This window comes from Echinops telfairi, unplaced genomic scaffold (assembly GCF_000313985.2).
Source record: "Echinops telfairi isolate 266 unplaced genomic scaffold, ASM31398v2 ScPeMD7_5;HRSCAF=22, whole genome shotgun sequence".
Classification (NCBI taxonomy): domain Eukaryota; kingdom Metazoa; phylum Chordata; class Mammalia; order Afrosoricida; family Tenrecidae; genus Echinops; species Echinops telfairi.
Window position 1 is genome coordinate 43,114,650 of NW_022103901.1, and position 16,818 is coordinate 43,131,467.

Sequence of the window (16,818 nt, forward strand, 5' to 3'; positions counted from 1 at the left end):
AAGGGCTCAAGTAGAAAGGAAGTGTTTTGAGAATGATGATGGCAACAAATGTACAAATGTGATTGACACAAGGGATGATTGTATGGATTGTCATAAGCATTGTATGAGCCCCCAATAAAATGATTTTTTTTAAAAGTAGTCCGTACTGTCCCTCACTCTTCAGGCTTGGGGTATGATACCACCAACCTGTATGAATTCCCCAAATCTAGACACCTCAGTCATCCTCAGCTCTTGACCTTTCAGGTCCTCAAACCTTTGAAATGTGCCTCTTTGATTTTGAACTCATTCTCTTTCCTGCATTTCCACTGTCTGAATGCCTTCACCAATCCTGGCTTTCGCCAGAATTATCTTTTGATTGCTTTGTTGGTTTTTGTTTCTTTTTTTAGGTTCAAAATGACTACGTTTTAATTTTCTACATTGGCTTGACCCTCTGCCTCTCTGTTCCCCTGGCCACAGGAGCCCTCATCAAGCTTGTTGCTGTTATCTGATAACTGTTCAAACTGCTGAGCTTTTACTGATGAGAACAACTTTTGTGCCTGGCAAATTCCTCCTCATCCTTGAAATCTTTTATTTAACTCCCCCAAATACAATTAGACACTCAATTCTCTAGGTTCCCACAGCATTTACAGACTTACACTCATGTTTAATATACTGTTATAGTTGGTTTCTTGCCTCTCTTCTTGCTTATTGAACACATGGTTTTATCTCCACAATAGTGACAAGGTTCCACTAGCCCAGTGGTTCTCAACCTTCCTAATGCTGCGCCCCTTAATACAGTTCCTCATGTTGTGGTGACTCCCCAACCATAACATTATCTTTGTTGCTACTTCATATCTATAATTTTGCTACTGTTATGAATCAGGCGACCCTTGTGAAAGGGTCATTTGACACCCCCCTCAAGGGGTCACGACCCACAGGTTGAGAACCACTGCCCTAGACCATCTACCACTAACCAATTGTACTCAAATCTCCAGAACTGGGACCCTCCAGCATCAGTCTTTCCTTTTTCTTTAAAAAAAAAAAAAATCATTTTATAACAATCCATAATTCAATTAGATCAAGCATAATTGTACAATTGCTGCCACCATCATTTTCAAAACATTTTCTTTCTTCTTGAACTCTTGATGTCACCTCCCCTTATCCCCTCCGGCCCCAACCATACCCTGCACCCCCCGAACCCGTGTGTGTGTGTGTGTGTGTGTGTGTGTAGCCATATCTTACACCATTCAATGTATTCATTCACCTACAATTCTGTTATTTATACCCTTCTATTGGGGTTATACAATCATCTTTGCTATTGGTTCCTCATTCACCCCCCTCTCTTCCTGTACCTTTAGGGAATCATTTCTCCTATTACTATTTCTGAAGGGCTTAACTATCTTGGATTTCATGCATTGAACTATCTTAATTATAAAAATGAACACACACAGGTCTCACAAGATTAATGAGGTATAACTTAGACCATAATGGTAAGGGGAGGTAAAATTAAAGAACTATAGGATATTTATGTGTTTTGTCAGTGCTATATTACGCCCGGGATATATCATCTCTTCCATGCAGCCATTCTGTGAGGGCCATTCCAGTTACTTGCAGGTGGGTTTTGAGCGTCCATTTTGTCTATGCTCCTTCATATCAATTTGTTTGCTTGTTTTTGAATTTCTGACACCTCATGATCACACAGGCTGGTGTGCTTCTTCCTTGTGGGCTTTCTTGCTTCTCTGCTAGATGGCTGCTTGCTTTAACTTCCAAGCCTTTAAGACCCCAGACACTATATCTTTTAATAGCTGGGCACCTCAGCTTTCTTCATGACATTTGCTTATACACCATTTTTGTCTTCAGTGATCATGTCCGGAAGATGAGTATCAGACAATGCCACATTGTTTGAACAAACCATTCTTGTATTGAGGTAAGATTTAAGTAGAGGCCCAAAGTCCATCTGCTTCATTATTGTATATATATATATATATACATATTGATATTTATGTATCTTTTACTTTATTATTGTTTCCTCTGTACGCTTTTTCTTTTCTCCTGCCCCACTACCATGTTTACCCCATCGTTCACCTCTCAGTAATTCCTCTCGGATACATTTCAATTGATCAAACACAACCAGAAATGCTACACCCTTCTCACCGACAATTTTAGATCCCTTGCTATTCTCCTGGTCTGTCATTATTTGCTCATCACTCCCCCCACCCTTCTTCTTCTCCCATGCCCCCCAGAACCATGGGTCCCATTGCTGTCTCTTCAGGATTGCTTATCCTGCCTTTGTTATATTGATAGACACCAAGAGAAATAAAAAAAGAGGGATGATACAAATAGTTCCAAGTCTAACTGTTGTCTTGACCCAGAGTAGATGAGTATCCCTCTGTAAATATCGGACGTCCTGTTATAATCAATCATTCCAATCCCCTTTTCTTTCGGGGATCCATAACCCAGAACCCTCTTGCCCAATAGCAGTTATACCCTTTTAGTCCTCAGCATTCATGTCCAAGGGATGCACCTTCTACAAAACCCTATTGCTCTTCCTGTAGTCAAGGATGATGTTATCTAGTGCCCCACCCCATTGTACCTTTAGACTTCCGTGTGATCCCCTTGTGATTATCCCCCAACCAGTTCAGATGAGGTGCCAAGCACTGCTCTCCTCCTCCTCCCCCCAAGTCAAAAGTCTACAATCAAGATTCCTCAGGGACTTTCTGGCTTTGCTCCAGGTGCTAGTCTGGTGCACTCCCCTCTTGGTTTGCCCCCATGTGGACAGGTCAGGCTGCATTAGCAAACTGTATCTTCAGTGCTGTGTCTGTAGTGCTATCATCTACGGAAGAGACATCATGTCCGAGCTGAGACCGGCCTTTCAGTCCTCTCTGTAAAGGAGCTGCTCTGAGTAGGAATATTGCCCTCAAGGCTTAGCACACCAGAATGAGGTGTTTTTTTCTCTCTCTCCCTTTCCTGTGGGGATATAAACAACACCCTCCCCTTGGGTGGATTAGTGCCCTGAATCCCCATCGCCATCTTTTTTCTAACCTCACCCCTATAAAGGCATATGAGGTGTGTGTGAAAGATCTCTTTCCACACAGGAGCTAGCTGCATCTTTTACATTTCTTTCCTTCCTTCCTTCCTTCCTTCCTTCCTTCCTTCCTTCCTTCCTCATGGTGTTTGGCCTGGCTCTTGCCAGAGTATCTGCTCCTCAGTCGGAGAACTGTGGTATATATATATTTTCCCCTATGTCCATCCTGTTGTTTGAACTTACTTCAATGGCTTCATATTGTACTTGTCCTTGTGTGCTTGGCTAACTTCACTGTATAATATCCTCCAACTTTTTCCACGAGACTAGATGCTTCATTGTTTCATCCCTAGTAGGGATCTAGTTTTTCCATTGTGTGTACATACCAGAGTCTTTTAATCCATTCATCTATTGATGGAAATTTAGGCTGTTTCCAATTCTTTGTGATTTTGAACTGCACCGTAATGAGCACAGATGTGTGGTCACAGTCTGTCTCTTATTTCTTCTGGGTGTATGCCCAATAAATAGTAGAACTGCTGGGTCGTAAGGTAACTTGATTTCCATCTATTTTAGGTATCATTAAATCGCTTTCCACAGTGACGGTATGTGTCTGCAAGACCATCAGCAGTGAATGAGAATTCCTATCTCACCACACCCCTTCCAACATTTGCTGCTTTCTGTTTTTTTAATTGGGCTATCCTCATGGTTGTTTCGATTTGCATTTCCTTGGTGGCTAATGATCAGGAACAAAATTCTCATATGTTTATTTACCATTCAGGTTTCCTCCTATGTGAATCATCTGTTCAGGTCTTTTGCCCACCTCCTCAGTGGGCTATTCATTTTTTCTTATTGTAAAGTTTCAGGGTTCTGTAGATTTTAGTAATAAGACCTTTGTGTACTAGGGTTCTCTAGAGAAACAAAACCAGAAAACTAATGATTAGATAGATAGATAGATAGATAGATGAATAAATAGATAGATTGATTTATACAGCACAAAAGAATATAACAGCTAATTAGTCCACACATTAGTACAGAGGGCTCAGTTCAAATCACTTCTGTGGAACAGTTAATATACTGGAAGTCCTTCAACTCAAGAGGGCTGCTGGGTCCAAGGAAGTAGACAGCGGAGTCTTTTCTTGGGCAATGCAGGCAGAGTCTGCCCACAGGCAGCAAACATCAGGGCTGGTCATCAACATTCAGTAGCTCAGGATCTAGTACAGCAGGCCTAGATGGGATATCGAACTCAAGCAATGCAAGACAACAGGATCTACCAGCCTCAAGCTCAAGTGATGTACACACAAGCAGCGTGGCAAAACAGGTCTCAAAGGAACCTCAAACTCTAGTAACATGATCCACGGGTTTGCTGTCCCACGGGTAGGGTAGCTCACAAGTTGTGGCAGAAAACTATCTAAAGCAGCTGTAAGATGGTCCAATCACCAGAGAGCAAGCGAGTGAGGGGCGGGCCTTGCTGAGCCGTTTATCTCTCTGTGACCTGGTTAATTCCACATGTTCCTATTGGCCAGGTTGGCACAAACCTATCACACTTTGTCTGATATGTCATAACTAAATATCTTTTACCAGTCTGTGGCCTCTCTCATTACTCTCCTGATGAAATATTTAGATGCACACAAGTGTTTTATCTTTAGTATGTTCTACACGTCTCTTTTCTCTTGCTCTAGGTGTGTATCCTTCATTTTTGCTGATAGCCCATGTATTCTCTGCACTCGGGTTCTTATCATTGTCCCATTTAAAAAATTTTCTTTTTGAAGATCATTTTTCTCAGGACTCTTACCTCTCTTATAACATTCATTGTATCATGCATATTTGCACATATGTCGCCATCATCATTTTCTAAACATTTACTTTCTATTTTAGCCCTTGGTATCAGCTCCTCTTTTTTTCCTTCCCTCCTCGTCCTTCTACCTCATGACCCTTGATAAATTATAAATTGTTATTATTTTCATAACTTAGACCATCTCTGTCTCTCTTCACCCATGTTTCTGTTGTTTGTCCTCTAAGGCTGGGAGCAGAGGGGTTTTGTACTTCAATCATTGTAATCAGTTCCCTCTTCCTCCTCTCCTCCTCGCCCCCCTTTCCCCCTACCCTCCTGGTATTGTTTCTCCCATTTCTGTTCCTGAGGGCTTTATCTGACCTGGATACCGTGTGTGGTGAGCTCTTATCTGTACCAGTGTACATTTATACATGCTCCGGTCTAGCTAGAACTGAAAGGCAGGACTGGGATCATGATAGTGGGGGGTGAGGAAACCTCAAAAAACTAGAGGTATATTGTATGTTTCATAGGTGCCATGTTGTACCTTAGTTGACTCATCCCTTCCTTGTGACCCTTCTGTGAGAGGATATCCTCTTGTCTACAGATGGGTTTGGGGTCTCTGCTCCGACCCCCCTGGTTCTCAACAATATGTTTTTGTTTTGTTTTGTTTGGGCCCTTCTGATCCCATCAGCAAAGGCTGGTGTGCTTCTTCCATCTGGGCTTGTTGCTTCTCTGCTAGATGGCTACTGTTTATCTTCAAGCCTTTAAGACCCCAGATGCTATATCTTTTGATAGCCAGGCACCATCAGCTTTCTTTACCACATTTGCTTATACTCGCATTTTGACTTCAGTGTTTAGGGAGGGTGAGCATCACAGAATGCCAGGTTGTTAAAACAAAGTCTTCTGGCATTGAGGCAGGGCTTGAGCAGAGGCCCAAAGTCCCATCTACTTCCTCAATGTATTGCCATATAAATATATGTACATAGGTCAGTACCTCTATTTATATGAATTAATTGACCTAATTTTTCATTGACGATTCTGAGAGTTTGGGCTTCTACCACAAGGTCTATGATCCATCTTGAATTTGTGTTTGTGTATGGGGGTGAGGTAAGGATCTTGATTCATTCCTCTGCAGGTTGATAGACAGTTTTTCCAGTACCATTTGATAAAAAGGGCATGCACTTCCCATTTGATTATTTGGGGGGCCCTTATCAAAGATCAGTTGTCTGTATTCTGTTTTTATTTCTGGGTTTTCTGTTCTTATCCATTGGTCCAAGTATATCAGTCGGTATACCAGTACCATGCTGTTTTTGATAGCTGTGGTTGTAAAACTTTTAAAGTCGGGTAATGCAAGCCCACCCACTTTTTCTTGATGAGTTCATTACCAATTCTTTACCAAAACTGACTACGCAGAATTAGTTTGGTAGTCAGTTTTCCATTTCTTTGAAAAATGATGCTGGTAATTGTATCGGGATTACATTGAACCTATATAATGCCTTAGATAGAATTGACATCTTCTTTACAATATTGAGTCTACCAATCCATGATGAGCATGGATATTTTTGCAATTGTGAAGGTTCCTTTTGGTTTCTTGTAATAATGTTGAGTAATTTTCTTTGTACAACTCTTTTGGGGTTTTGGTTAGGTATAACCTTGGGTATTTCAATTTATGCTTGGCTATTGGGACAGGTACTGCCTTCTTTATCTCTTTTTTCTGTAATCCTGTCAGTTGTATATAGCAATCCAACTGACTTCTGCTTGTTAATCTTGTATACTGCCACTCTTCCATATTCCTCTATTGCTTCCAGCAATCCTATTGTGGAGCCTTAGGGGTTCTCAATATATAAAATCATATCACTTGCAAATAATGATAATTTCACTTATTCTTTCACCAGATGTATACCTTTGATTTTCTTCCAGGACAATGTTGAATAAAAGTGGGACAGGGAGCATCCTTTTCTGGTTCCCTTTTTCAGTGGGAATGCTTGCAACTTATCTCCATTGATGGTGATGCAGGCTGTTGGATTTTCATATGTAGCTATAATTATTAATTATGTAGCTTATATAATTAAGGAAATTGAGGTAATTTCCTTCCACTCCTATATTTTTTAGTGTCTTAATTAGGAATGGGTGTTGAATACTTTTTCTGCGTCTATTGATATTATCATGTGGTTCTTGTCTTATTCTCAATGAGGTAGATAATGTTGATGGATTTTTGAATGCTGAACCATCCTTGCGTCCTTGGTATGAATCCCACTTGTTCATGGTGAATTATTAGTTTTATATACTTTTTTAATTCTATTGCCTATGGTTTTGTTAAGGATTTTTACATCTATGTTCATTAGAGATATGGGCTATAGTTCTCTATTCTTGTTGGATCCTTGCATGGTTTTCTTATCAGTGTTATACTAGCTTTATAGAATGAATTTGGGAGTTTACTGTGCTTTTCTAAGTTCTGGAAGAGTGTGTGTAGAATTGGTGTCAGCTCTTCTCTGAATGGTTGGTAGAATTCTCCTGTGAAGCCATCTGGGCCAGGTTTTTAATTTATTTTTTTAGTTGGTAGTTCCTTGATAGCCTTCTCTATTTCTTCGTTTGCTATGTGTCTGTTCAAGTTCTTGATGTCTATATGATAATATAGGGAGATAATCTGGGGAGGGTTTATTTTTCCACCTATTTGCCCATGTCTTCAAGGTTGTTGTATTCCTTAAAGTACAGTCCTTCATAGTACTGTTTAATTAGCCTTTTAGTTTCATTGGGGTCAGTTGTTATTTCCCATTTTATCCCTCAACCTGGATATTGATATCTGCTTCTTCCTATCTTTTGTTAGGTTTGCCATTGGTTTATTGATTTTGTTAATCCTTTCGTAGAACCAACTTTTTACTGAGCTGATTTTCTCCATAGTTTTTTGTTTTCTCACTCACTCATCTCTGCCCTGATTTTTATCATTTTTCTTTTGCTATTAGAAGGATTATTCTGTTGACTGTTCGAACTGCTGAAGGTTTTGTTTGAAGGTATCCACCATAAGCCTCTCTTCTTCATATGCACATTTATCACAATCAAGCATCCTCTGATTACTGCTTTTGCTGTATCCCATAGATTTTGGTATGTTGTATTCTCATTCGTTTCTAGAAACTTCCTAATTTCATTTCTAATTTGGGCCAATACCCACTCCTCTGGAAGAAGTAAGTTATTAATCCTCCAAGTATTTGCCCTTGATTTTTATCTTTCTTTTGTTGATTTCCAGCTTCATGGCATAGTGGTCAGAGAAGGAAGTCTGAGTGACCGCTATATATTTGAATTTGTTCAAGCATGACTTGTGACTCAGCATGTGGTCTATTTTCATATATGTGCCATGTACACTTGAAAAGAATGTGAATGTTTTTGTAGTTGGATGGAGAGCTCTGAATATGTCTATCAGGTCAAGTTGTCTTATTACAGAGTTTAGTTCTGTAGCCTCCTTGTTGAACTTCTTTCCCACTGATATATCCTTCTCGAAGAGCTGTGTATTGAAGTCTCCTACTATGATTGTCAATCTTGTGACTTCTTTTTTCATCTTTTGAAGGATTTGTTTGATGTATTTCATGGGTCTTTCATTTGGCACATATATGGTTATTATTCTCACTGGCTCTTGGATTACTGATCCCTTAAGCCTTGTATAATGCCCATGCTTATCTCTTGTTTTGTCTTGCACCTTAAAATCATTGCTGGGTTTTGTTTCCTAATCCAGTCTGATAGCCTTTGTCTTTTAATGGGGGAATTCAGGCCATTGACATTCAGAGTTTGTGTTAGTCTGGGTAGACTAGAGAAATAAATCCATGGATACACACATGTGTATAAGAAAGAGATTTATATACAAGAGCAATTGAACATTGAGAAAACATAGCCCAGTCCAGCTCAAGTCCATAATTCCGATGTTAGTCCATATTTACAATATCAATCTATAAAGTCCTCTTCAGACTCACGAAACACATGCTATGATGCTGAATGCACAAGATCACAGGCCAGTGGGTACAAAGTCTTTGGATCCAGTGTCATTGGAAACATCTCTGCGTTGGCAGGGGTCTCTCTGTGGCTTCTCTGGCTTCTGAGGTCTAGTTGCATCCATGTGACTTGTCTTCTGCAATGTCTCCCAGGGAGTATCAGAGACAGAGAGGTGTCTTCCGCCTCCAAGGTGGAAGTACCAGATTTCCCAGAATTCTCAGGAGAAGGCCATGCCCACAGAAGTCTTATTGGTTATCTCCAAATTGACAGCCTACACTCCACCGCTACATTGACATCAGATTAGGTGACTACCACAGAGTTATTACATCTATCTGTGGATTCTTTGCTGTCATCTCATAGCTTTTGTGATAGACATTTTCCTTCCTTCCTTAGCAGTCTGTTAGTATGTCTGGGAAATTCATTTTTCCGTTCTTTTCACTGTTGAGTCAAAGATGTCTTGGACATTACTTTCATTGTTCTGACTTCTGGGTAATGTTACACTACGTGGTGATCTCATCTTGTGCTCTATGCATGTTCTTCTGACCAAAATGAGTTGGAAATTAATTTTTTTAGTGCTGAGTGTTTTTTTTCCTTTTGACTTTTTTTTTAAGTTTTTCCTGATCTGGGAAATCCCTTACCTCTCTGTTTATTTTGATGGAGAGTTTGGCAGGCTAGAGGATTCTTGGGTTACCATTATTCTCCTTCAACATTTGGAAGATACTATTCTATTTTCTCCTCCTCTTCATGGTTTCTACTGATAAGTCTGAGTATATTCTTATCTGAATACTCTTATAGGTGACTCCATTTTTTTCTCTAGCTGCTCCTATGATTTTCTCCTTTTCTTCAAAGTTGGATAAATTACTTACTATATGCCTTGGTGTGTTCTTCTTGGGGCTCAGTCTAATTGGTGTCCTCTCTTCTTCCTGGATGATTGTCTAATTTGCCTTCATTAAATTTTGGAAGTTTCCTTCTAGGATCCTTTCGCTACACTAAGTGTAAAAAAAGATCAAAAGTGAAGTTCATGATAATTTGAATGTATTAAAAGTTGAGGGTTTCTCTATTATGAAACTGGTAAGTATTTGATTATATAAAAATGTAAACACTAATTCTTAATACCTTAAGAAAGTTTTTATAGTAGAATAATAAAAATAGCAATATACTATTAAAAATATGTTCACATATACTATTGACACAATTTTATTCTACACTAGCAATTATATATTTTAAAACTATATCATCAGATGGCCAAGTAGTTGCTATCCATGTGCATTGAGGAAAGAACAAACCAAAAAAATACTCTTCTGTCATTGAGTCTATTTTAGCTCATGGCAACCCTATAGGACAGGGCAGAATTGCCACTCTGTTTTCCAGGACTGTAACTCTTTACGGGAGTAGAAAGCTTCATCTTTCTTCCATGAAGCAATTGGTGGTTTTGAACTGCTGCCCTTGCAGGATCACAGAGCAATGTATTAACCAAATGTCTTCCTTGGAGGAAGAACAGTACTGGGTCATGCTTTTTTGCTTAATACTGGATAGATAGTAGATTAGTTTCATTTTGGAATGTAATATATTACTGGGATTTTTAACTTCATGTTAACTTTAGTAACATATTCAGTCTGTCAGATCTAGACAAAAACATATATTCACAGTTTTTTAAAATGAAAATAATTGCTTTGCTTTCATAACTAAATTATGACACAATGAAACATTCCATTCAAATGCCATTTTGTTAGGATCTCAGAGACTACTAGACAGAGCGTGTTTAGGTTTGATGTTTGATTTCAGTTGCAAGCAGTTGCAGTTAAGTAGACATCAGGTGATGGCTTACAAATTTGGTAGAAGAATTCCAGAAAATATAGAATGTAGACCAGTGGTTCTCAACCTTCCTAATGCCAGGACCCTTTTATACAATTCCTCATGTTGTGGTGACCCCCAACCATAAAATTATTTTCGTTGCTACTTCATAACTAATTTTGCAGCTGTTATAAATCATAATGTAAATATCTGGTGCAGGATATATTTTCATTGTTACAAATTGAATCTAATTAAACATAATTAAAGCATAGTGATTAATCACAAAACAATATGTAATTATATATTGTGAAATATCTATGTGTTTTCCGTTGGTCTTAGACCCCCTGTAAAAGGGTCATTTGATCCCCTAAGGGTTTGTGACCCACAGGTTGAGAACTGCTGCTATAGATCATCAAAACTGTTTATGAATATTAAGTCAAACTTTTTTAGATGTTTATTCTTTTTCTCCTGGCTATGTTTTGTAAAAGACCTTGTCTTTTCTTAGCATTTTCTTAATTTGTAAGGTTGTTTAGGAGTTTGTGGTGAGATGCCATCAAGTTGGTTGCTACCTTAAGTACAAAGCAAAACACCACCCCAACATGCACCATTCTCACAATTGTTCTTATGTCACAGTCCGTTGCTGCAGTCACTGTGTCAGCTGATCTCATTGAGGGCCTTCCTCTTTTTTGCTGTCCCTCTATTTTACAAAGCATGGTGTCCTTCTCCAGGGAATGGTCTCTCCTGATAACATGTCCGAAGTACACGAGGTGAAATCTCACCATTCTTCCCCCTGAGGACCATTCTGGCTGTACTTCTTCCAGGACAGATTAGTTTGGTCTTTTGGTAGTCTGTGGTACTTTCAATATTATTCCCCAGTACCGTAATTCAAATGGGCTTGCTGAGGGCTCTCAGGCTAATGGAGAGTCATTCTCTAAAACAGTACTGATTGCTATGAGTGTTGAGGAATTTAAAGTTATTTGATAAATAGGAATTAAGATTTTTTTTCATGATTGCCCTACTTGTACCAGTGTGGTACAGGCTTCAAAAAGTTTGTGGAAAAATCCTAGTCTGTTTTTCACTAAGTTCTCTTTTTTCTCATTCTGTATTCATGAAAAGGTTAACTAATGGCACTAATTGCTGTCATTTTCTATAACCCTATAACCCATGACTCTAAAAGTTACACAAAATGTTTTTGAACTTTCATTTACCTTATACATACTTTATTTAGATGAGACTCATAGTAACCTTATATTTTTTATAAGGAATCTGAGGTTTAGAGAAAGTAAGCTAATTGGTAATGGCCTTATCACAGTGAAACTGGGCTACAACCCAGAATTCCCACTTTAATATCTGGTGAAAATTAGAGAAAAAGAAATGCCCTTTCCCCATACCAAAAGAAATGCCATTTACCCATTGTTTGTCTCAACAATCTTTTCAGCAGACCACATTTAGGAGTTGTTGCCAGCGGCTGGGACACAATGGATCACACAGGGTCAGCAGACACTGAGGAGGAGTTGGGACCATCAGCTCATCTTGTTCCAAGTCCTCAAAGCGAAGCTGTTGCTCATGAATTCCAGGAGCTCTCCTTGCAGTCCAGCCAACACTTACCCCCGCTGAATGAGAGGAAGAATGGTGAGTCCTCCAACTTGTACACTGGCAACTTGTATTGGAAGACTTGCAGCCAGGAATTCTTCTGTAGCCTTTGTCAGTTAATTTTGTGTTAGTCACTTTTGGCAGAAGATAACCACATAGACTGGCTGGTTCGACTTATCAGCAGAAGTTCACGTTCTATCCAATTCTGTCATTTTTTTCTCCAGTAAGTAGCAACAGTGAAGCTATTTTTTTAATGTATTATTAATTGGGAGCTAATGCATATATCATCCCATAGTTCAATCACATCAAGCAATATTGTACAATTGCTACCACACTCCATTTCCAAACATTCTTTTCCTTCCTGGACTATTTGACGTTGTCTCCCTTTTACCCCATCCCTCTCCATTTTAAGGTTTTATAGTATCTTCTGTTATCAATAATAGTTTCTCGATAAAGGGTTAGTTTTAAGGCTTACCAAATTTCTGTGTACAAATTGATATGTAAAATAAGAACCATTAACAAAAGTATATATTTAGATGTGGATAGCAAAAGACAAAGGGATTTAAAAAGTATAACCAGGTAGGCCATTTCTCCTCATCATAACCTCTGGGTAGCTTCTCTCCTTAAGTAGTATGTGCTCCAGAGGACAACATTTAATCTATAGGTTGGGGAGAGGGGCCGGCCTGCCACACCCCCAGGGTAGTAAACCAAGAAGAAAAAAGAGAAAGTAGGGGTCTAGATCCCTTATGGGCACACCAAGCCTTGAGGACAATGTCCCTGCATGGATCTGCTAAGGCACAGAGAGGACTGTAGGGCCGACAACAGCTCGAGGCATGATGTCCCCTCGCTGGAGTGTACTGTGACAGAGGACAATACTGGGGCCACGTGGCAGGGAGTGAGTCGGGTCTGAAGCCCCCACCATGGGTGAACCAAGAAAGGAACATAACAGATCAGAAACGGGAGCAAAGCCAAGCCACAAAGTCCCTGAGGAGCCCCTCAAATAGACTTCAGGCTAGGAGGGGGAGTTCCCTGAACCCCCTATAACCAGTCGGGAGACGGTCATAAAGGTCAGCTGACAGACCTGGAATTATCTATGCTTTTCAGGGGTTTTGCTAGTTATTTATTTTATATTTTTCTCTTTTTATTCAATCTTTTGTTTTCTTTTTGTTTTGTCTCTGTTATTGTTGGTTTGCCACAAGAAAGGCACAGGAAGCAAGTTGGAGGAGAAAACAACAGGACCCATCGATGGTTCAGGAGGGATTTGCGGGGAGGAGAAGTCAGGGGAAGAGAGCAGTGAGCAGTGCCATAGACAAGGGAACAACTAGGGAGTTAAATCAACAATGAGGAGGACGTAGAGATCCTGGGGGTGTTGGAGCAGCAGCAACCTAGCAGAGAGGCATTACTAAATGGAAGAAGAAGGATGAGCGTGATGGTGGAGTAGAGGAAGGTAAAAGAAAACGGGAAAGATCTAGGAAGCAAAGTTATGGATAGAAGTAGAAACATAGGTGTGTGCATATGTAAATATATTAATTCATAAAACAGAGGCCTGTGTACATATATTTATATGGCAATGCATTGAGGAAGTGGACGGACTTTTGGGCTTCTGCTTAAGCCCTGCCTCAATGCCAGAAGACTTTCTTAACAACCTGGCATTCTGTGATGCTTGCCATCCCGGCATGACCACGGAAGACAAAATGGGTTCACAAGCAAATGTGGTAAAGAAAGCTAGTCCCACTGTGTTATCCACCGCCGAGTTTCTGACTTCTTCTAGGGTGAATTCTTCAGATTCCTGGACAATTCCAGGCCACAACTTCTTCCAGCTGGCCTTTGTCGTCTCTACCTTCATATACCTCTTCTGGAACTTTTCGAACCAACCCTTGCTCGCTGTAAAATCCACAAACGTTGCAGAAGAGGATTCTGGTTGAGGTTTGTCTGCTCTAAAATGCTGATAGAGCTGCCTTGCCTTCTCCCGGATGACTATCGAATCCAACGGAATGTTTTTCTTGCGCCTGTCATTGATCCAAACGGCTAGGACAGACTCCGTTTTTACTATGAACTTATTACAACTTGTCACGATGCGCTTTGCTTCCTTGTTGAAAGTGAAAGTAGCCGTAGCACGGATGTTTTTTTCCTCTTTACGGATGGAGCGAACAGAAGACTCATTCAAGTCGAAATGGCGTGCAACCTCCACGATTTTCTTGCCATCTTTGATCATATCCAAAAGTTTTACCTTTTCCTGGATGGTGAGCATCTTCCTCTGGCGCTTATTTTTATTGTCAGAAGGCTTAGAAGAAGCAGCTCATTTAGGAGCCATCATAGGGCTTAGATAAAATTTCTTTAAAATCGCAAACAATTACAGTACACTGTACAAAAGCAAAAATGCATCTGATACGTAGCTCCGATACGTAGCGATGCAGACAGAAGCGTGTACAGTATGAGCCAATCAGTGGCAGTAATGACAGAGCATGCGCTGTGACGCAAAAACCGCGATAGAGTGAAGCCGCGGAAGTAGAAGCGGGAAGTGGCGAGGGTTCACTGTATTTAAGGTTCTTCATAAGCCTGTCTTAGCTCAGGGGACTCCGCCTTGGAGTACCTTATCTGTGCACTCTGTGCTTCTGTCCATCAGTAAAGGGGCAATTATCAAGACACCAGGTAATTTTTTCAGTAGTATAACATCGTCAGTTTTACAAAATGTCAAAATGGCAGTTTTCCAAACTGGAAACCAAAGGAAATACACTCACCTTTGGATTAATAATTTCTTCATCTCGATCCCCTGCCCCCAGGTGTAGTAAAATGAAAATACAGAACCAGCAACACTCCCCCTCCACTCACGTCCTCCTAGAGCCTTGGGGTATATTCTGATACCGAGTGGACAGAGTAGAACTGCCCCATAGGGTTGCAAGGCATTAGTTATTATGGAAGCAGATGGGCACATCTCTCTCCCACGTAGTAGCTGCTGAGCTCGAACTTCAGGCCTTTCAGTCCACAGCCAAGTACTTAACCACTGTGTCGCTAGGACTCCTTACACCCAGATTCTTCTTTAATGTTTCACTTCTAAAGATGGGTTCCTCACTGCCAGGAAAAATGTTGAATGAAGGCAAGCCCATCGGCATCCCCAGCAGACCCTGCACTAGGACACATTAGGACAGGTGAGGCTGTGCATGTCCTCATGCACAGAGGACGGACCAAGTGTGGCTTCAACTGTTGGTGCCAACCAACCAGGCTGCTGATGTGGATTTTCAACATTGTTCTCTCTTGTGTGACACAAAAAGAGGACATGCCTGAAAATAGATAAGACGGTTTGCATATAGCAGAAGTTCCCTTGCTATTTACCTCTAATCTGAAAATATCAGAAGAGTGCAGATAAAGGAATGATGAATCAGGAAAATCTGGTAGACATTCAGGCTCCATGTGCCCTGGAATGCTGACTAATAGCAGCTCTGATCTCACAGGGCACACTTAACAGCACCACTGTTTTTGAAAATAAACTTGAAATTTACCCATTTTAGCTCAAGCATCAGATTCATGCTCTAATGGCATGAAAACAGCTTCCTGGGCCAATTCCAGGAAAAGGCTTTCCCATTTTCTCCCCCCACCTCTGACTCTTGCATCCTAATTTCAAAATTGGCAAGTTCAAGCTACCTAAATATTAGCTCAGTAAGAAAGCGGTAACTTTATTTGACGGTGTTTTTGTTAGGTGCCATCGAATTGATTCCAAGTCATAGTGACCCGGTGCACAGCAGCGTGATGGAAACACTGCCAGGTCTGCACTGTCCTCACAATTATTCTTAAGTTTGAGCCCATTGTTGCAGCCACTGTTTCAATCCCTCTCGTCAAGGATCTTCCTCTTTTTGCTGCCCCTCTACCTTACCAAGCATGTTGTCCTTCTCCAGGGACTGGTGTCTCCTCAAAACATGTCCAAAATACGTGAGATGAAGTCTCGCCATCTTTGCTTGTAAGGAGCATTCTGGCTGTACTTGTTCCAAGACAGTTTTGTTTGTTCTTTTAGCAGCTCCTGGTACTTTCAGTCTTCTTTGCCAATACCATAGTTCAAATGCATTGCGTTTTCTTTGGTCTTTCTTATTCTATGTCCAACTTTCACATAGGGTAGGACTGTTTGGCTGGTTCACCCTTGCATGAATGAATATTTCCTATTCATTGGGTCTCTGTTCAGGAAATTTTCGTGATCACAGAAGCATCCAGTAGTCTCCAGAAAACACTGTATTGTTCATTTTTAACATCCACGAATAGAAGTAGATGGTATTATACAATTATTTTTAACATGAAAACTAACAAGCACAAAATAATTTAAAATTTCCAAATACACTAAGTGTACCTCAGAATTTCAGCTGAATTGATGGAGCTTTTCAAACTTCTGATGAGTCGTACTTTTAACTTCTATTTTGAAAGCCAGAACTATTAAATTTACTCACAAGGTACTTTCTTACATACTTCACTTTTCTGGATTCTGAGTTTTCCTCAGTCACATCATTAATTTATTCAAGAGGATGCATCCAGGCAGTCGTTAGGTTAGGACTGTCCAGTTCACAATTTATCATGACCCACTGTGTTAGTCTGGGTACTTTGGAGAAACAAATCCACAGAAACTCATGTATAAAAGAGAGTTTTATATAAAGGTTAAGTGTGCATCAAGAAAACATCCTAACCCAGTGCTGCC

At 40.2% G+C, this 16,818-nt stretch overlaps 1 protein-coding gene across 2 annotated transcripts in view; it reads left to right on the plus strand.

The window, feature by feature from the left end:
- The window catches only part of MRTFB (myocardin related transcription factor B), a 258,653-nt gene that overhangs the window by 90,082 nt on the left and 151,753 nt on the right, over window positions 1–16,818 (plus strand). The window contains exon 2 of one of the 2 annotated variants that reach the window (XM_045283808.1): window positions 11,986–12,179. In XM_045283808.1, the coding sequence (XP_045139743.1) occupies window positions 12,026–12,179 (154 nt within the window). In that variant the 5' untranslated portion in view covers window positions 11,986–12,025. The remainder of the gene's footprint in view (window positions 1–11,985; window positions 12,180–16,818) is intronic. The other variant, XM_013005532.2, reaches the window with a different exon arrangement.